The sequence below is a fragment of the Nematolebias whitei genome, chromosome 5 (genome assembly GCF_014905685.2).
Source record: "Nematolebias whitei isolate Nwh7 chromosome 5, NemWhi1, whole genome shotgun sequence".
Taxonomy (NCBI): Eukaryota; Metazoa; Chordata; class Actinopteri; order Cyprinodontiformes; family Rivulidae; genus Nematolebias; species Nematolebias whitei.
In genome coordinates this window covers 11,420,933-11,442,856 of record NC_056502.1, presented here as the reverse complement: position 1 = coordinate 11,442,856, position 21,924 = coordinate 11,420,933, and the positions used below count along the sequence as shown (strand labels likewise).

The 21,924-nt window shown below is 38.8% G+C and overlaps 1 protein-coding gene across 2 annotated transcripts; it reads right to left on the bottom strand.

Annotated features, from left to right (window-relative positions):
- Nucleotides 1–442: 442 nt before the first annotated feature.
- Nucleotides 443–15,515, bottom strand: sh3d21 (SH3 domain containing 21). 2 transcript variants are annotated; one of them, XM_037676826.1, is made up of 17 exons: nt 15,363–15,515; nt 14,751–14,908; nt 14,608–14,665; nt 13,792–13,898; nt 13,230–13,320; nt 13,091–13,152; nt 12,968–12,998; nt 12,534–12,628; nt 10,662–10,763; nt 10,253–10,304; nt 5,171–5,221; nt 4,965–5,082; nt 4,305–4,470; nt 2,662–2,742; nt 1,980–2,179; nt 697–760; nt 443–561 (listed from the first exon to the last, which is right to left on the bottom strand). In XM_037676826.1, the coding sequence occupies exons 1-17, from the start codon at nt 15,364–15,366 to the stop codon at nt 529–531; spliced, it is 1,473 nt and encodes a 490-aa protein (XP_037532754.1). In that variant the 5' UTR covers nt 15,367–15,515; the 3' UTR covers nt 443–528. The 2 variants fall into 2 exon arrangements, with proteins under 2 accessions (XP_037532754.1, XP_037532756.1); XM_037676828.1 differs by having other exon boundaries at nt 13,091–13,149.
- Between the last annotated feature and the right edge of the window lie 6,409 nt (nt 15,516–21,924).

Genomic DNA, 21,924 nt, shown 5'->3' with positions numbered 1-21,924 from the left:
TATTTATTATGATTTTTTTTTGTCCCCCACCAAAAATGAAATTTAAATGCCAATCCGAGGACTCGTCTAATCTTTGTGTAAAATGTTAAACTCTCATCAATCTCAGCCCTTTCTTAATAGCATTTTTATTACTGTTCACAATATTTCCTTTTATATACATCTGCATATATTACAAACTCCAAGGCTTTAAAAGAAGCCTACAGTCAAATATTGAATAAAAATGCTAAATATCACAGTGGAAAAGTGTGTAAAAAAATTAATTTTCTACTAGTTACTAGTTAAACCCCACAAAGGACCATTTTAAAGTCTCTTTAATAATAATGCTCCATTGGTCCATTGTAGGCTGAGCTTTATAATGTCCAGCAATACTTTTTTTAAATTTTAGACATCCCTTGTGTGTCATCAGTGTATTTCCCCCTCGTTTTTGTCTTTACTTGGTTTAAAAAAAAAAAGAATAAATCTTGTTTGCAGTCCAAACGCCCACATCCCTCTGAGCCAGACGAGCAGCTCCGTCAGTCTGTGTTGGGATCATTGCTTTGTCTTCAGACCGAGCACTTCCTTCTGTAAAAAGAAAACATTTTTCATCAGATTATATTTCAATTGTCTTCCTAATAACCACAACTTCTGTATTTTATCTGTTTTTTTTTTTTTTGTGATGTGCAGAAGTCGTGCCAAGCTCAGTTCTGCCTCACTGACCTGCAGCTCCAGCCGCTTGCTCCTTTCCTCCTTCAGCTCTTTTTTCACTTCCTGCATGTCTTGTCTTCAGCAAACGAGACACAAATAAAGAGAAGAGGGAAGTCAAAATGAGCTGACTGCGCTGCTCAGTGCCTGTCACGTCTTATAAATAGCACATCTTTTTCTCCACACTCACACATTCTGACTTATTTAAAGGAGAAGCACAAAGACTTGGGTTAATGATCAGGTTTTAAACAGTTTAAACCAATTTGATGTAATATTTGTATCTGCCTTGATACTGTTGTTTTTCATGAATCAAATATTGGAGTAAAGGTGTAGATTTATCCAGACTCCAGAGCATAAAGGCAACATGTTACAGAATTAGTTAACAAAATAGATCCAATAGATAAAAACGTGTAACTCAGTGTTTATCATTCATAAAGTTTATACATCCAGTCACAAAAATAACTGTGTAAATCAATTAATAATCTGATCAGCTTTGAAGGGATGTTCAGTCACATGGTTATCAATAGTTAGTAGTTTATCAGTCAGAGCACAAAGGGTGTAGGAAAGTGCAAAAGACTTCATCCAGGCTGGGCTAATGGCCAAATGAGGACAGGTTGTGCATCATTTTTCTGGCTTCTAAAACAACTCTTGCTCAAAAACAATATATGTGTGTGTAATAATATTAAACCTCTTCACTTTTGCATGACACCGTCTGTATGATTTGTCTCTGTTTTCTCAATTAACACTGTCTGCTTTACTACATGAATGTATGTGCTGCGAGCATAGACCAGGTTGATGCCAAGAGGCTGTGTGAGTAGTATCCACCTTATTCCTGGGGGCTCTACTGTTTAAATGATTATGGGAACAACTTCCTGTCGTAACAGTAAGCACTGGTTAACTACGGTAGTGGAGCACGGTTTATTTGAAAGTAATTTGCATTCAGTGTTGCAGATAAAACACAGGTTTTGTTGTTGTCCTGTTTGAGCTCTGACAGGTGGTGCTCCTACATGTTTAGATTAAATCCACAATGCTCGGAGAAACTACATTAGCTCGTACTGTTCGCACATAAACGAACACCGGTTCCGGTCTGCACCGGAAGTCGCACCCATAATTCACGCAAGACAGCGTGGGGGCTAGAAATTCAGTGGATTCAGAACTATTCGACAGAACATCACCTCAGAAATAACCAAACTATCTCTTAAAGTTTTCTTAGCACATATTGAAGTCTGTGGATTAGCTTGGAGTCAGATGGATCAGCGCAGCTGTAGTTTTAGCTGCATTAAATGGTCGGTACTCACTCGTGTCGTGTTTGAAGCAGCTCCAGAGCCATCCTCAGCTCTCTGACCTCAGTCTGAAGGCTTCCCACAGTCGGCTCTTCTTTATTGTTCTCCGTTACGGTTTTCACATTAGCTTTAGGAGGAGTCGGTCGAACTGGAGGGGGCGTCTTGGGTGAAAGGTCAGGCCTCGGAGGTAATAATGGCGTGATGATTTCTGGACCCTTGAATAGAAAAGGAACAAACTCTTTAAATACAAAGGTTACGGCTGTAAGTACAGGGGTCTGTTACCATCTAATTTGAAAGAATAGTCTGGAGAGTTTAAGATATGTTTAAATCTGTGAATTTAAATCAGATATATTTAGATCCGTTGCTCATCAAGTGGTTAGAACCGAAGAAACACGTGAACAGGTGCGGCTCCTTGCTTCAGTACTTCTCATTTCCTGTCGACATCTTGCCACCTTGCAAGTACGTTTGCTTTTGTACCATCACAAAGCATTTCCTATAAGTGGGTACTGGTGTTTGAACCATTTAGTCCCACATTTCACAACCATTTTGAAATGATAAATCGAATTTTAAATCGCTACAACTTCAAGATAAAATTATAGCTTTGTGTAACATGTGTTTTAACGAAAGAAAGAATAAAATATAATTTATTATAAACACCTTAATTATATACAATTTGAAACCAGTGAATGTCACAAACCTTTTGTAAGACAGGAAGCTTGTCAGTTTGGGGCTTTTTGGGTTCTGGTTCTGGTTTGGTCTGATTTGTCTCACTCTGAGCCTACAAAAGAGAAGGAACCTTTCATTCTCACTGTTTTCAGTCTCAACAGGAAGTTTTGTCTCTGCTGCGGCCAAATGTTACTTCAGGGAATCAATTCTTTCTTTTCCCAGAATTATCTATAAACCCGCGGGGATCAGGATTCAACTTGTTGCTGCCTGTGAAGTGAAAACTTGTGAGCAGCTCATGAAAAATGGAGCAGAACTGCCTTTACACACATTTCACAGTTAGCATGCATGTGCAAAAACCTGCATATAAAACAATGTCTCCTTTTGTTACGGCAAAACTTTATAAGAATGGTCTGAAAACTAAGATCTGAATCCCCTTTGTGCAAAAGGTAGTAAAGGTTGAAAAAACATTTCCTCAAAATAACTTGTGATAATCTAAACTTGTAAAAATATTTCCGTATCTCACTGTAAATTAAACAGGAATAAAGTATGCTATGCACAAAATATAAAGTGTACCGTATTTTTTGGACTATAAGGCGCAATTTCAATGAACAGGTCTGTTTTCAGACATAAGGTGCACCGGATTATAAGGCGTATTAAACAAAACAAAACAGTGAGATAACTAGGCCTGTCACGATAAACAATAAATCAATTAATCGCATGATAAATCAAAATTATTGACCTCATTTTCATTTATTGGTTTTATAGTTTCTTTGTTTCTCTCTCTTTCTACTGAAGACACTGGATGACAAAAGGTTCAACTCCGGTGCTCTTCACTGACCCCCCCCCCCCTCCCTTTTTCTCTTTAAAATCTGTTTTAATCGTCCAAAATTGCGGTTTTGGATTGTTAAAAGCAGCTAAGCTGAGAAGCTAAGCTACGAGCTATGCTAACAGGCCGACCTCGAGGGAAAAAAATCAGTCACGTCGAATCTTTAAAATTCACAGTTGAAACCCGTGCCTTTGCGTAAAAAGTGTTTTTCTGCAAAAAGAAGCTGAGAACTTGTTTATTAAAAGCTTTGTGTGAAAAATGCTATGCTAAAGAGCTCAAACCACACCGAGCGTCCGCCATTTTGAGAACCGAAAAAAAGGAAGGAGAGACAGCCCATGTCACGTCAATGGTCTCTTTCCCATTTTTCTTAAAGAGACACTCTGCTCGCTCCCTCACTATCCATCCTTCGGTTCAAACTGCCATCCCTTAGTCAAAAAAAGGTACTACACTCAAAGCAAATTAACCAACATTTCTTCTTAAATTTGAAAATAACTACTAATTATTGTCAAATTTCAAACAATATCGTTTATCACAATAATTTCGGAGACAATTAATCGTCCAGCAAAATTTGTTATCGTGACAGGCCTACAGATAAGTCGAACTTTAGTCAACTCATTCACAATAACTCAACATTGTTCAGTTGTACCACGTAAAATCGGTTCGAGGTCAGTAAGCACAACTAGAATTAACACATAAAGTGCACTGGATTAGGCTCACCGTGGAATTTTGAGAAAATTTAAGGATTTTAAGTGCACCTTATAGTCCGAAAAATAGGGTATTTGCAGAAATGGTGGTTAACATGAAGATGCCATGTTATGAAACACAATATTCTCTGACATGAAACCCACTGGTGTTGCTGTGGTTTGGCCTGGAGGTCGCCGCTGTGGAGGTTTGGCTCTGTTCGCCGTAGGATGACTCAGCTTTTCGCTTTGCACGTCCACCCCATCAAACTGATCGGCCTCCTTCTCTTCTGGCTTTTTGGGTGAAGGAGGTGGCGCATCACCGTTGGTTGTACTGCACGTAAAAAGAAGAGATTGAAATTGTCAGGTGGCTGGCAGTGAAGGAGTTTGTGTTGAAGGTGAATCTTTCTCGACAAGTCTTGTTTATGCTTCTGCAGCTCTCTCTGTGTGTGTGTGTGTGTGTGTGTGTGTGTGGGGGGGGGGTGTCTGTTGTGTGTATTTTGTTCAGGAAACAGGAAATGAGCGGCTCTCATCTGTTCTGCTCTGATCTGACTCATCTCGAAGTCTCCACCGAGCCACTGAATGTCAGCTATTCTTCTTTAACGGCTCCACGGCAACTGGTGGTGGCAACTAAAACCTTTAACTTCTAAGGACTTTGCTTCTGGTGCCAGACCAAAGACGGAAACATGTTCCTGACCTTTGTTAACGGCCTTTTTTTTCTTGTAGGAAGCTTGCAAACAAATAACTATTTGTTCTCCAAAGGCCTTTAGTGACTTTTGGCTGAGGTTAGTAAGAAGTGAGAACAATAAGGGTTCTTTGGTTACTCACTTTGGTAAAACCTTGTTGGGTTTTTCTTTGGTGGGAGGTGGAAAAGGCTTGAGGGGGGGCAGTTTGACTTTGGTTGGAGGATTGCTTCTCAAATCTTTACTTTCTGGCTTGTGGTCATCTGTGAAACAAAGTCATTGTGTTATTTTGGAATGGTATTTATGGTTGAGCACCGATATTGTAAAATAAAACTTAATTGTTAGCTGTACCTTTTGCTTTCAGTGGATCAACTTTGTCCATTGGTGGCTCTTCTGTTTTAGCTGAAAGAAACAGTCAGTGTAAATTTAACTTTGGGTCCATCTGATTACATTTGATACATTTTATGTATTTTATACTATTTAATGGCATCTGGCGCCTGCAACAAAGCAGTGATGTCCTCCACTGGCTGCTTCTAAAGAAACAATGCCTCTGAGTTTATGGTTCAGTTTTACATTATCAGCAGAATGTGGTGTTTGCCAGTCTGCAACCGTTCTGTGTGTATGTCTTCGTGGACATGGAGGATGCTGCTGCTACAGAGCATGCATGCTCAGCAAACCTGCACATTCTTAAAGGGGTCATGGCATCCTTTTGCGGATGTCCCCAGCTCTTATCTGTGAGAACTTTTTGTCTGTTAGGCAAAAAGTCCACACCCAAGCGACTTATCGTTTATGCAGTTGCTAAAAACTTGCACTAATATGCAAGCTGTTTTTCAGCTAGTTTTAATTTCATTATCAACCACATATGCACATATTGAAGCTCATTAACTGGTTGCACCTTATAAACCCAAAGTTGTCATTAAATCGGTCCCGTTTGCGTTTGGTAATTGAAAAAGTCCAAACAGAGGCAGCTCTTATGTGTCAGTAGGTCTTTCCGTGAATCGGTTCCACAATACGGCTGCAAAAGCCTCCGTTCTGGACCTGCGATTCTGTGTCCGTTTTTCATTGTTGTCCTTTCAGACCCAGCCGGTCGAAGCAGATGGCCACTCATCATGAGCCTGGTTCTGCTGGAGGTTTCTTCCTGTTATGAAGGAGTTTTTCCTTTCCACTGTCGCCTGATGCTTGCTCAGGATGGGAGACTGCGACGAAATGAAGACTCGGTGCAATCTGCTGGCTATCCTACCTTAGATAATGTTATTAATTGAATTTTTATGTATATGAATGTTTCCGTTCAGTGTCCCGAGATGACTTCTGTTGTGACTTGGCGCTATATAAATAAGCTGAATTGAATTGAAAGGTGAGCCAGTCTTTCAGAAACATCTGGTCATTCAAAAAAAAAACCATCTCTCAAGTTGACCACAGCCCGCGACCATGCGTCCACACAAATGTAGCTGGCACTGCAGAACTTGCGGGCAATGGCAACACTGTTGGAGTGGAGCACTGCTCACAATGTCTTCACACTCACCAACTCAGCTCTGTGACTACCTCTCTTGCTAGCGCAGAGGCATAACAGCAGCAGGTCAACTTCAACCCAACAAATCTCACCAAGACGAGAAAAAGGTGTTCTCAAATTCTCATATTCCTATTCAGAGGTAACAGATTTGAATTATCCTTTAGCTAATTCAGCCACTTTGACAGTAACTTACATGAACGTGTCTGTGAAAAAAACTAATCAACTAATTGCTGACTTTGACCCCAATTTCAACTATGCTTTCTCGTCATTTAAAAAAAGGACTTGTGCAAGTCCACTGGTCCATTTTAAAGAGAAATCACTTTAACCACCACACTGCTCGAGTGTTGGTTTTTTTTTTATGATGATGATGATGATAACGGCTTAGTGTGAAATTTAAATCTAAGATAGAAGAAGTGGCAACAATGTGCTCATCACTGGAGACAACAGGTCACTGAACTGTCCAACTCCTCTACAGCTTCACTTCCTAATAATCCCAACGTTTTCAAGGTCAGATTCTGCTGCACCATAGAAAAATCACACAACCGTCTATGTGAGAACTTTGTGTTGGAGATGGTTAAACTCTGATATATTTAGGGATGTGATAGCATCCTATAGTTGTCCAGGCAATTCCAAATTCCACCGCTTGTATATGACAAATGAGGTTTATGAACTTGGCTGCAGGCCTGCTAGAATTAAATCAGCTTAAATCTTAAAAGTAGACCTAAAGCAGTGCAGAAAAATTCAAAGAAAGAGAGTGGAATTTGTTGCCCTCTGTTAGAACAGTCATAAGAAATTAATAGCAGCATAATTAGAAGCACATAAATCCTACCGTGAGTTTTCAGAGCATTGTGAAACATTTCCCTCCAAAGTAAAACAGCACAGCTGTGTCTCAAGTGCTGTTTGTGTCTGTCGGTGAAAATCTCTGTGGCGGAGCTTCGCCCCCCCTTTCCTCCGAGACTTCTAAACAGGGTCACATGACTGTGATAACCACCCCCCTCCATCTCTCCGAGACATCCTGTGAAGTTTTTGGAGCGATACTGTCTGCATGTATTGTGCAACGTGCTTGATGCACGTTTCAAATTGTCCACCAGGAAAACAACTGGTGAGAAGATGACACTAAAGAAAAGCGTTTGTTGTTGCAAAAAAAAATAAAAATGTATAACTTGTGCTAAAAAAACAACAAACATCAGCTAAGACCTGAGGCACATCCTGCTGTATGCGACTCAGAGGTTCAGTTTCCTGATAAGTTACTTAAAAATTAATTTTACGGCACACTTATTAAGCGGTTTGTAACACCGAACAAAAGCGATTAAATATTGGCTGTGAAAATTATGAATATAGAAATTATAGTCATTTTTTTAAAGTAACCATTAAACTGTTGCATGTTGAATTAGATTGTACACACTTAAAGCTAATACTGTATTTTTCGGACTATAAGGCGCATTAAGCGAAACAAAAAACAGTCAGATAAGTCAAACTTTATTCAACTCATTCACAATAACCACATAAAATGGTTTGAGGTCAGTAAGCACAACCAGAATTAATATTCATTCATTCATTCAACCTTTATTTAGACAGGTAAATCCCATTTGAGCCTCGAGGACTCATTTACAATTAAGATCTGAATCAATATATATAAGTAATATATAAGGCACATCTGATTATGCCACTGTTGTCATCACTCTTTGTTAAAAAAAAAAATCAGGTGTCTCTTGTAAATGAGTCCCCGAGGCTCAATGGGATTAACCTTTGTAAATAAAGGTTGAATGAATAAAAAAAAATAAGGCTCACTGTCGACTTTTGAGAAAATTAAAGGAGTGCGCCTTATAGTCCGAAAAATACGGTAAGTAAATTGTTTAGTGATTTTATTTCAAGCCAAAATAACTGAGGTGCTACCATTTCTAACTGAGGTATTCCCCATTATTTTAGCTTTATCTTAATAGCAAAATATATATAATAATCTTTTACGAGAAGAATAACGTGACTAAATGAATAAACGTGAAACAATGCATTTCGTACACATATTTTACTCGAGGGAATAAAGGCAGTACATTTTGTAAAATTTGATTTCCTTTCAACAAAATGTTCTTCTCTGCATTTCAAGCTGAATTCTTGTCATGTCTGAACTGGTTCAGTGAGTTAATTGAGAGCTGCGGGGCAGGGAACGTCCCTGTTGTTCCATCTACTGTGAACCGACGACAGCTGCTACAGATACTGTAGCTGCCGGAGCATCATTAGACTCTGCAGGACATGCTTCATCTAAAAGGAGGAGTGTAGTGTCACACCAACTCTCTAAGAAGTCCTTTGTGGAATAATTCATACCGAGATCAGGTACATGGAAAATTCCACATTTGTGCTCTAAATACACATTTAGTCCTGCATCTTTGAAAGGTGTGTTCATTCATTCTTTCATTCTCTGGTCATTTTTATTCAAATTTAAGTATTCATAAAAAAATTTGCAACCAAACGCAATTATTAATGATGCTCCGTGCAACTGAAGACATTTAAAATGTTCAAAACTGCCTCTTTTTGTTGCCATATTTTGTGTAGTTTTCATCAAATATTGACCAATATGAGTTTTTCTATGGCCGATACCAATCAGGTGTTTGATATAGAACGCCAATTATTGTTTGTTTTGTTAAATATGTAATTTTCAGTTAAAGGGCTGCGGTAGCTTGATGGTCAGTGCCGCGGTCTTGTAATCCTGAGGTTGCAGGTTCGAGCCCAGGTTGCGTTGGAAAGGTCATCTGGCATAAAACAATTGCCAAATCTTTCAGGCGAGTTTTCTCACTGTGGTAAACCCAGAAGGCTGGAGCAGCCGAAATAAACTTTTTATGTTTGTTTCAGTTAACAAAATATAATAACAATAATAATAACGAGGTCTATTATGGTCTGTAATTGAGGATTTTTGTTTAAATTGTGGGCTACAGTAAGCTGGCAGTAGCAGCTGCTACTGCATGTTTGTCCTCCTACTTGTTAAGGTAAGTGGAGGCGCATTTATTTCTGTTATAGTAGCCAATATCAGCCAATTAAAGTTGGTCAGCAGATTATTTGATCTCTACTTTTAATAATATGCTGAAATTATTTGATCTTGTCTACATATTTGAATTACTCTTTGTGGTGAGTTATTGCCTATATGTTACTTTGGTTTAAAAAAAATAAAATAAAAAAGGCTTTTTCGTATGAAAAAATAGAACAATCGATCATTTTGACATGCAAATGTTTTCAGGTGCATCTTATAGCTCCAAAGTTTTCCTCAGATTATTTTAGATCTGTGTAATAACTTGACGGGCACACAATCCAGAAGCAAAGTTACAGTACAGCTCTATTTCATTATCAGACATCGTCTGTTGATGCTGCTGAGTTTTGTTCAGTTCATTTATTTATAAAGCGCCAAATCACAACAGAAGTCGTCTCAGGGCACTGAACAGAAACATTCATATATAAAAATAACAAGTTAACACTATTTATCTGAGGAGCAGACTGCTTTGAGTCTAACTTCCTCACAGACTCATCTTGAGCAAGCATGAAGGCGACAGTGGAAAGGAAAAACAGTTCCCTCATGAGGAAGAAACCTTTAGCAGAACCAGGCTCGGGACAAGCGTCCATCTGCTTCGACCAGCTGGGTTTGAGAGGAACAGGAAGGAGGAACAGATACACAATGGCAGGTGGAGAATCACAGGTTTAGATAGAAATAGTATCAAATGAAAACTATTCAGTTTTAACAGTTCATTTAAGGAAATGAGGTCAGTTTGTCCTCTAGTAGTCTAAGTCTATAGCAGCATAACAAGCCAACCCTAACTATAGGATTTATCAAAAAGGAAAGTCTTAAGCCCAGTCTTAAACTGGACAATGTGTCACCGTTACGGACAGAAACTGGAAGATCTTCCTCCTCCAAATCAGAAACATGTTTGTTCTCTTACCTGGGACTTTAATACTGCCGGTGCGTGCTGGTGGCTGGCTCGTGTTCCCAGACTAAAAGAGGAGAAACAGAAACTTAGCAGGTTGGCTCACATGTCTTCTTGTGCACTTCAAGGCAAACTGTTGAACACAATCTTTCCATGGTGGAAATTTTTTGAGTGAGTAACTCGAATACAGAAGATGTCCGAACCAAGCCTGAGTCATCACAGAGTCCTGGCAGCAGATCACAACCTAGCTGACAACGAACAGGTGCTTTTTCATTTTAAGAACATTTTTAATTCAGAAAGTAAAAGCTGATGCAGTTTACTATGAGGCGTGCCCAAGGCTTCATGGCTGTGCAGAAAAATGATCAAAGTCCTCCTGGATAGAAGAAAGAGAAGATCCAATCCAGCTGGAGACAGGTTGACTCACTTGCAGGGTGTCCTTTGGCGGTAGAAGCATCACGAAGTTGTCGGGAAAGAAGCCGCGGCGTCCGTTCAGCTCTCCCTCCCACCAGCCTTCATCTTCGGTTTCCTTCAGATGCAGATTAAAGCGTCACATTAGAGGCTCCAACAAGACTCTCTGTCCTTTGGGACGTGAAATTAGCAGGAGGTTGACAAAAGGTCAAGCAAAACTTTCCTCTCAGTTTCACGTTTTCTTGGGTTGGAGCAACTTTTATGCATGTCTGAGGTACATCTGCTGCTTTCTCTGCATCTCATTAATTTTTGCTTTGAGGCTTGTAATAGTTGGGCTTTGTTTTTGTTAAACTGATTGTTATTTTGAAGAGTGTAAGACCTGCGTTACAGTGGCTGAACAGTGCAATCGCGCTGCAAACACACGAATGATGCAAAGTCCAAAACACAGAAACACAAAAATAATAAACGCAACAGCAAAATTCTGCGATCATAGAAAATAGAAGAAAAAAAAATGCAACCAACAAAATATCCATCCATCCAGTCATCATCTTTATCTGCTTCTTCCTTTTTCGGGTTGTGGGGGTCACTGGTGCCCATATCCAGCCATCACTGTGTGAGAGGCAGGGGACACCCTGGACAGGTCTCCAGTCCATCACAGGGACACATGGAGACAAACGAGACAAACAACCATTCACTCTCTCACTCACACCTAGGGACAGTTTTAGTCATAAGACCATTTCTCTGACTTTAAGCATTAGCAAAACCTTTCATGAACAGATTAAATAAAACCCTTGGTAATCCCTGGATGTACATCTACAGCTGATCAACTTTTAGTCATTATTTAAAAAATGGCTGCCACAACTAAGTAACCTTAGGATAAACAAAAATGATAATAATGATAATAATAATGTTAATTTTGCAGCTACTGAGCTAAAATTTGTCATGGTAGTAGCTGAGAGTCATTCCCAACATAAACTCTGAGCATTTCTGATTGTGCAAGATTTTGTTTCAAAACTTTGCCATTAACTAATACGGTTAACTCTGGATGTCTGTTGGCAAAATATCTCCTAAACCACAGAACATGTTTTAATGAAACGTTCATAAACTAATCAATGGGTCTTCATTGGCAGCTGATCAACTTTTGGAGTCCCTTTATTTCAAGACGGCTGCCACAGCATTAGTCGACACATAAACGGCTCCAAGTCCGTCGATTTTACTGAGCTAAAACTTGGGGTGGTGGTTGCTGAGTGTCATTACTAACAAATACTCAAAGTGCTACTCCTTGCACCTTTTCTTCTTTATTATCCGTTGACACCAGCCCTGTTTGTTAGCCAAATTTCTTAAGAACCATTGATCAATCATTAACTTTAACTCTCAAATAATAACACGCCACAGCCAATCAACAGTAGTCAACACAAAAAATGGTTATACTCATTTGGTTTAAAGGTTAACGATCAAAATGTTTGAGAGTAGCTGAGAGTCATTCTAAACACATACTCTGAGGGCTAACGGATCGTGCAACATCTATACGTATTACATCAAGCAAGCTTTGACTTAAAACGCTTCAACTCTGTTTTCACTTTAAGATTGTTTTAATCTAAAACCACAAAGGGATCACTTATTATTTTTCCCAGTACCTACAAAGAAATCAAAGCAGATCTTTATGAAAGAAGTGTGTGAAGATAACCTAAAGTTGTCTTTATGCCTGCAGGAGGACGTGGTTTCCTCGAAAGGAAAACAACTGGTTGGTCCGGTTGAACAGGTTGTACTGTACACCCAGCAGCGCTGGGAAACACATGGCTGTCAATCCAGTGACAGTAAAACCACGACGGGAAATAAACTAAATAAACATGATCGGAAATGAAGTCAGGAAACAAAGAGTTCAAACCTTGTTCAGCAGCACTACAACATCTCCTTTTTTCAGATCCAGCTCATCCTCTGCTTTGGCTTTATAGTCAAACATGACTTGGCAACACTCAACAGCTGTGGACGCAAGAGATGACATCATTACTGTACACATTTTACAGAAACTGACCTGTGTGTGGTATCTGACGTCATGACTAATGAACTCGACTGGCAATAAACGAGAACAGGTTGTGACTAAATGGAGACAAAGGTTATAAACATTCATCCTTAAAGGGATGTAATCTGTAACGTGATTAATCAAGACATTCTTACCACGCCCGTTCAGATGAAACCTTGTGAATTACCACCCGTCATGTGTTGTGCAGACTAAAAATAGATCTAAGTGTTTTCTCATTCACGTCCTCAAAATAAAACCGGTCAGCTGTGTCTCATGAGCAGCGAACAAGGAGAACTTACTGTTTTTGACTTTGTGTCGCACACTTGCTCTCTAAAATGTATTCATGAGAGGGAAAAGAAAAGAAATTTAATTACAATAAAATGGCCTTAAAAGTTTGAGGAACTTGTTTCTGCTGGATGTACCTCCTTGGTGAACACGGCATCTGTTAGTTTAGGCCTCGTCTTGCCCTCGCCGTACCTTCCTTCTGTTAGGAAAATATCACAGTCAGCTTAAAGTTTTACTTAGTACAAGTGATCTTAAAATTATTACTTGGCCTCCAACCTTTTGGGGATACAAAGATTTCTTTGACAAAATTGGATGGAAACGCTCCCAATTTGCCGTTTTTCAAGCCCATCCACCATCCATCTTCAATCTGTCATGTACAGATTACAGATACATTCAAAGAAGTGCAAAATAACAGGAACAGGTAAATATTATTTTAAGAAACCGAAGTCATTGACTCCGACTATCCTGCTTGCATTCCAGATTACAAAATATGTCTTTAAACTTACTCAGGTTCGATAATAAACTACAGCAATGCTGTCATTTTTCAGGGAGAACGGCATCAACACAAGGAGTCAACTAATAAACGACAATGACATTTGTTCCCCAACGACCTGATTATAATATAATACTCAGGGTTATGCTGCTGAGCAGCTTTAGGAACTGGAAGGGTGATGCCTTTTTCTCTGAGGAACTAAACAGGATATATTTAGCCACATGTTCCTAAACTAGGACTCTTACGCCTTTAACTGACAGCAGTTTGTTTGCAGATGAACCAAAGTCAGACTTATGAGTTCAGATGTAATTATGAGTCGTGATGGGAGGGATTGGACCTCCGTACCTCTTTGATGATGTCTATAGTCTCACCAATGTGCAGCTCCAGCTCGTCTTCATTCTGTGCGCTGTATTGATAGGTGACCTCGCATTTCCTCTTCATCCTGTTCTTACCTGAAAACAACAAAAGGTCGCGTAAATAATCTAATCCCTCAAAGTCACTGTTTGTGTTTAATCTGCTTCAGTTCCATTCTCAGTGCAATAGGTTTAGGTGTGTATGTGTGTGTATGTGGTGTGTGAGACACGGATGTGGCCAGCATATATTTACAGTGTGCTTACTGGCCTCACTGTTTGAAATGATCCACCACAGTAACCACCATCTTCAACACCTTTTTTTTTTTTTTTTTAGCTCACTGAAGTTAATTATAGAAAAACCAGCGTTGTCGCCCTGTAGTTTATTTTGAGGTTTATTTTTGATTCTTTATTGCCTAAAAGTTGAGATAATTTAAGAGTCTGGTAATATTTTAAACTCTCAAGTCGCTCTGCGTTTTAAATACAACTGTTATGGCAGACGTTGCTGTAACTTTGGTTATATTTAAAAAGGCAGACGTCGGTTAACTGTGAACATTTGACTTGAAAATAGTCATTATTTATAAAAAAGTGTGAGGACCATTGAAAGTAAATGATGTTAAGCAGACTTCTTTTGTCAAATGAAGCATTTTCAAGTAATGATCTTCGACTTTTCATGCAAGAATTAGAATTAAATCTAGGTTTAATATATATTTTTAACTAATTTTAGTTGAGTGTTAGCAGCTCTTTTTTCTGTTTGAAGTATTCACAAGGAAAAAATGAAACAAGGGAGAACTTTAACTTGGCGTTATACTTTTTCGGATGCTCCGGGGCTCCCTCGAGTCTTCACCCATTAAACACACTGGTACTTGCTGCAAGGAGGGGAAACACAAGTGAGACAAGCATAAAAACACACACACTGAGAGTAGATCTCTGGGATGTAAAAACTCTACATACTTTGACAAAGTTGCTGGGAAAGATGCCTTTTTTCCCCCTCAGCTCTCCGTGTAGCCATCCTTCTTCACTGGACACGGTGACGTTTTTCACCACATCCCCCAACCTGACTGTGAGCTCGTCGCTCATGTTGCTCTCGAAGTCGACCAGCACCAGCACCTCTGCAGCAAATCCACAAATGGGGCAGAAAATCAGACTGGTTTTCGCAAAGGCTGGTGCCTCACAAGTGATGCTTCCTGACGTTTCAAAACTAAGACTAAGCTCAGACCACTGGAGGCTACGCTGAAAGATACAAACTGACAGTGAAAGACTCTGAAGCTGTCTTTGGTCACCAGTTAAACCAGATTCATGTCTACATTTTCAAGCAGCAAGAATAGAATTTAGAGATTTAACAGGATAATTTAAAAAAAATATGTCAGTGAGACACTTCTTAGAGAAATACATCATGTTCATTCAGAGCTGTGCAGTAGTATTTGTATGCCATTCCAAAACTTTATACTGTAATTCAGCAGTGGTCCTAGACACACTCGGCATTTTCTTGTATTTAAAGTTTAGCAACAAAATACAATGACCAAATTAAGACATTTAATTGGTTTATTAGCAAAGCAGACTCACCCATGGTTGTTTGAAATTGTTCCTCCTCTAATTAATCTGTATTTCCTTCAGAAAGCAGCAAACAAAAGCCCAAGTAGAAGAACTGAAAGCCTGTTCTGTTGTCTGACAGAGCGATATGGAAGCCAAGGCCCTTCTTCCTCCTTGTCAAACATTACCATTGAGCAACTTTTCCTTAGGCGAGTCATGACAAGTCAGCAGCAAGGAGTAGGCCGGGCTACAGAGCTGCAGAGGAGGTGGAGAGACACTGAGACAAACAGGTGAGACAGGTTTACAATGAGAGAACCAGGGTATCATGAGGGACTGTCATGATGCATGACAAAAAAAAAAAAACACTTTCTGCTTTATATTGGAATACAAGTGACTGAATGAGTGAATTACATTTTAGTCCTTCTCTTTTTCTTTCTTAAGTCTGTAAGTCTATTTAAGGTGTCATATTTTTATAGATTTTAAACAACACCAACTATAGTTTTGTAAGCACAAGTGTGTGTTAAATTTGAACCTGTTTCAGATTGTCTACCTTTCAGGCAGGGATGTAATAAGTTACCAATTTGTTCCACAGCTCAGTCGATGACCCCAAACATACATCAAAAGTACCGACGCAATAATTTAGTTTCAGCTGGTCGTGCTTTAAAGCATTTATGTAGACATGTAGGTATAAACGTATGTTTTCCTGCACAAACTGTTGCATTTTATCCACATGCAGCTGGATGAAAAGAAAAGCCAGAAATGAGCACAATGACATGTAAATGTGACAAGTGGAGCATATCAAAGTAACAGAAACATTTCAGGGGGTGGAGATTCTGGTCAGCTTGACTCATAAATTGTGTAATCATTTCCTACAATGAAACTGACAATCGTTTTTTTTCTTTCCTTTGATGTTTTATGATCCAATTTTCAACATTTTTATAAATTTTTGAAGGATAACTGCTAACAGTTGCACTGTGCTATATTCTTTTGCATATATTTAAGGCCCCAAACATTTTGTTATTTTAAATATTATTTTAACCTATGTTTTTTTTTTTTGGTGGATTCTGTTTGGTGGTGGTTTTAATCACACGTATTGACCTACATTGTGAGACACTGCAAGGAAGTAACATTCATGTGTTGGTCTTTCACTTTCCTTGAAAACTCAAAGCTAACAAGATAACGAGCTTGCTAGCTTCTTTTCATGCTGTCTCATTTTGGTGGAGATTAATGTGTGCCCACATATTAACTTCAGACTAATTACAGCTAAGACTCTTAGCACCCATTGATAGCAAATAAATAGTTAAAAATGTATCAAATCTAGTATTTAAACTAAAGCCCATTCGATATATCGGTAGGGCCAATATTTCAGGCTGATATAGGCGTTTTGTGGACATATCGATATTGGTGATAATTGGCCCATAATAGGCCAATGTAAACACTTCTAATTACCCCTAAAAAATTGGGAACGTGATGTGTCCTTACTTGCAAATGACATAATTTTACAACGTATCCAGCAGAGGGCGCATGAAGACTACATGGCCTTGATGCACACTTGACTCTATAGCACAGCCAAAGCAGGGAACAACTGTGTAGCATTTTTTTTTCTAAACAGAGCATAGTAAGTTTATTGTAACTTTCATTCAACCTTTATTTAGACAGGTAAATCCCATTGACCCTCGAGGACTCATTTACAAGAGAGACCTGATTTCAACAAAGAATGGACAACAGCGACAACAATAGACAGTTGTAAAAAAGGCATATAAAACTGATCTGTAAAATAAAAATAATCAACAATAATAATTTATCTTCAATCCTCTAACCTGCTTGTCATTAGCTACGTGCCTCTCAAGCTAGCAAGCTAATGTTTAGCATAGGCTATTGCATTGCAAAACTTTGTCCAGAACAATAAATCTAACGTAGAGGTAAAATATATCTGTGTTAGTAACGCTATATTTTTCATCCTCAATGAAATGCATTGTTTGTCTGAAATATTAACTTCTCTGCAAAGAAATAAAACTGCAACTGTGGCATTCTAATTTTTTTTATTCAACCTTTATTTAGACAAGTAAATCCCATTGAGCCTCGAGGACTCATTTACAAGAGAGACCTAATTAAACCTTCACCATACATGACTAACTGTTGAAACAATTAACAGGGAAGAGAGTATCTTTGTTAAATTTATATTTGTGTAACACACTTGATAACTTAATGGTGAATAGTGGAGGATAGAAAATGTGAAAACATGTTAGGAAGACTGTTTCAAGGCTTCAAGTGCTAAAACAGGTTTAAAAGTAGCTGTTTACAGTGATCCCTTACCTATTGCAGGGGTTACGTTCCAGAGACCCCTGCAATAGGTGAAAATCTGTGACGTAGCGACGTTATATTTATTTTATTATTTATATTTTTTAAGGCTTTATAAACCCTTCCGACATGTCTACAAACCTTCCCCACTCTTATTAACCTTTGAATATGAATTTATGAATTAATGAATTTAGCAGCGAACCCAAAATTTCAAGCAGACACAGTGCATATCACCCACCACCTTGCATGTCAAAGTTTTAAAGCAAGATTTTGCATGATTTTGTTAGGGCTTGTATATGATGGAGATGACTCTCAGCTACTACCAACTGTTTGTAAAACTAAGTTATAATCATTTTTGTTTGATAGGGCTGATTAGTTGCAGTCGTTATTTTAAATAAGGTTGACTCAAATTAAACTGCTGTAGATGTACATCCAATAATTACTTTGTGAGAGTGTTTAATAAATCGGTCCAGTGGTTCATGGGATATTTTGCTAACAGACACACACAAGCAATTGTATAACTGCCTGACTTAGATGGTGATAAGTGGTTAAAATATTACAACAGAGGAGCAGGATTTTATTATTTTGTTTATTTAGATCTTCTTAAATTCTCCATGACACGTGTACTTTTAATTTTCCACTCCCCTATATTTTCTAGAAATGTATAGTACCAAGCATAGATTTATTTTTCAAACACTGAAATACCATTTCATCTACCGATTAACATCTAAAATGTAGTTGGTAGTGAAGTTAATGTGCTGTTGATTATTTATGACATCTGTTTAAAAATCAGCTGAAAAAGACGAGACTAATTTATAATTGAGGATTTAAGAAATCCAGTTTGAAGAGGACAACCAGTTTAGGGTTTTACTCTAAACCAATCTTAATTTAAACAGCTGACACTGAATGTTCTGTACTTTTACGCAGAGCCACACCTTATGGTACTTCTTTTTCTGCTTCCAAGAAGTTGGACATTCCCGTTATTTTTTCAACAGTTCACGAGGAATAAATTTTCTGTCATTGAGAACTGTTAAATAAAATGTCCAATGTCCAAATAAAATCAGAAATTACCTTTTTAGGAAGGTTTAAAACTTGTTTGGCTTAAAGTATAAGACTTTAAAGTGGATTCTGTGGAAAAGTTTAAAGATCTTGTCTTATTTGCTGTAGCTAGATTATTGGTCAACCTCAGTTTGCCAAACTTTGTCAAGTTTGGTTTCTGGCGGGACCAACGAGCTAACGGTCAGTCAGAATAACATCACTTCCAGAGTGGGTAAAATGGCAAGAGTCTCATACGAGTGTGAAAAGTTCATGCAAATAGTGTTTTTAGAAACCTTTACAGTGTGGGAATTTTGCTGGAGACTGTTATTAGTAGAAGTCCGTCCATCCATGGACAACCTGGGGGTGCGATAGATGAAGCTTTTGTCCTTGAGTACTCATGTCCCAGGAGAAATTTGATAGTCAGCCTGTCTCGGAGGCTGTTGGGAGTCAGATTAGATAAGCTTAATATTTATTTTTCTTCAGGCAGACAAATTTTTTCTTCAGCCTTGAGTCCATCTGGGCATTCTGGTTCCGAAAAAGCCTAATTGTGGAATTTAATTTCACTGATCCATGCTATGAGTCTCCTTCAAGGTCGAATCCACCACGCTGACGTGTCCCAGAAGCCGCAGGTGGTCTGCGATTCTCAATCGCCTCCACCTTATGGTTAAGCACGTAGACCAGACGATTTAAAGTTCCCACAGCGAGTACCAGACCTTCACACTGACTCGGAAGCTTTCCCATGGCCAAAACTGCTCCCGCTGTCTTCTTCAAAAGTCGATAAAACAGAGCCCCGCCGATGCCAAAAAGCAGAGTCCCTGCTATCATAAGTCCAAATATGTAAACGTCTTCAAACATCTTCTTGAGACAGTACTGTAATGCACATCGATTGCCACACTCCCCACGAATCCATGACGTACCCCACAGCGTGAGTCTCAGCTGGACATGCCGGTTCCCCAGGACCTTGTCGCTTTGATGAAAAAATCTTATCAATAGAGTTGAACGCCCACGATACCAAATCCATAATCTTCTTAATTTATGTTCGGGAGATGAGACCCAGGTGCTTCAGACAGACAGAGAGCAGAGCAGGAGGAAGGAAAAAAACGGGGGAGGAGAGACAGAAGCTGCCACCTCGATAAGAGCCTGGGAGGAAAGACCAGCTGATCCTTCGAATTAAGAGGTATGCAGAAAAAAAAAAAAGGCTTTTTAAGGGTTCACAGGACAAAAGAGCGCAGCAGGGAAGCGGGTTGGGGGGGGGGGGGGGGAACGCGTCTGGTTCCCCCGGAGAATAGAAGGAGAAAAAAAAAAGGAGATGGGCAAACTCCCATGACCCCTTGAGGACCCTAGTGAGGGTAAAGAGCTGATCCAGTGTTCCACGGCCAGAACAGAACTCGCATTGTTCCTCCTGGATCTGAGGTTTGACCAATGGTCGGACTCACTTCTCCAGTACCCCTGAATAGTCCTTACTAGTGAAGCCAAGGAGAATGATGCCCCTGTAATTGAAGCATACCCTCTGGTCCCCCCTTTTTTGAAGAGGGTAACCACCACCCCCGTCTGCCAATCCAGTGGCACTGCCTCTGATGTCCACGTGACATTGCAAAGGCATGTCAACCAAGACAGCCCCACAACATCCAGAGCCTTAAGGAAAATCTGGTGAATCTCGTCCACTTCCGGAGTCCTGCTGCCACAAAGCTTTTTAGCTACCTTGGCAACCTCAGCCACGGTTATGGACAGAACAACCTCAAAGTCCTTTGACTCAGCTTCCTCTGTGGAAGAAGTGCTGGTGGGATTGAGAAGGTCTGAGAAGTATTCCTTCCATCTTCCGACGACATCACGTGTTGAGGTCAATAGCACCACACCTTTACTGAACACAGTGTTAGTAAAGTGCTGCTTTCCCCTCCTCGGCCACCTGATGGTTTGCCAGAATCTCGGCTTGACAGCCTCCCAAACAAAACTGACAGGGGTGTTTAAGTTTCTAAAATGGCTTTTGCACTAACTTTAGTGAATTTGAATGTATTCGAGTCTGGCGTTAAGGTGACAGTTCTCCTGTTTCTATCGAACCTCGCTCTGACCAACTGTTAGCTCATGTATTCAGTCAGAATCTTAAACAAATGAAGGCTATCTACTATATATTTTAATATATTTATAACTCATTAAAAAGTTAATCTTTTTGTTTTCTTTTAGACCAGTTCAAGTGCTAGATTATTAGGCTTGTTTGAAGCGAACTACTATAAAATAAAGGATGAATCAAGAAGTTTTCTCAGAAATGTACATTTTTATTTTCCATTTCTTTATTTAATGGTCATTTCAGTTTTGCAGTTAACTGATGATGTTTAACCTAAACATACCCTGTTGTATTCACTTTCCAAAATCAGTGTGTTTTGGTTCAATAAGACACATAAAAATGCAATCTTCAAGATAATTATTGCTTTAATTTAAAACCTCAATGAAAAACACAGTGACAACAAGAAAAGAAACAATATTCCCAAAGAAGGCCATTTTTAAAGAGTTAAATGGTCATTTCAATTTGTTAGCCTGTGTCGTGTACAAGATATATATATTTTTTTATCCCAAACACCCACACCCCCCCAAAAAAAAACCAGAACACCAAGAACAAACGAGTATTATACAAACTCTCTTTTTGTGTGTGTTTCTTTCAAACTACAGACAGCAAATCAAGCTTTACTCCGGTTATAATGTTTACACAACGTACCTAACTATAATTTGGGTCAAAAAAAATGTTAGGAAAATATTTCAACGCTTAAAGTAATAAAGACAAAAATTAATTTCCTACAAAATCTCAACTCCAGTTTTTCCATTTGATAAAACAAACAAAAAACATTAAATGTCCTTTGACAAAAAAAGTCACTTGTCAATTTTATTATTGCGGTGTACATGTTCAAGATCTAACTAAACGAGCATGTTAAATGTACAAGTAGTCAACCTAAGACTGTTCTTCTATTTCCAGTAGGTGTTGATGTTTGGTAATCATGGGCAGCTGTGTAACCTTTGACCCTGCAGAGTTTGGTCCCACTGTCAGATCAGGGTCATTTGATGTTTATTTATTTACTTATTTACTAAAATTAAAAGTACACTGCACTTATTGTGATTTTGATCAAAATAAGGCACCGCTTTTTAAAATGTATGGATGGAAACGCTATAGGCCATGTTATTCCAAAAAAAGGCATTTTGTTACTTTCAAACAAATGTTTCTGACTATGATGTAAAAAAGACTTTTACTGATTCAACATACAAAAGC

What these genes read in the sequence shown, in the direction of transcription:
- sh3d21 (XM_037676826.1), bottom strand. An exon ending in TTCCCAGCAACTTTGTCAAA is followed by an intron (nt 14,666 to 14,750) that starts GTATGTAGAGTT and finishes CCCTCCTTGCAG; the next exon opens with CAAGTACCAGTGTGTTTAAT. An exon ending in GCCCCGGAGCATCCGAAAAA is followed by an intron (nt 13,899 to 14,607) that starts GTATAACGCCAA and finishes TGTTGTTTTCAG; the next exon opens with GTAAGAACAGGATGAAGAGG.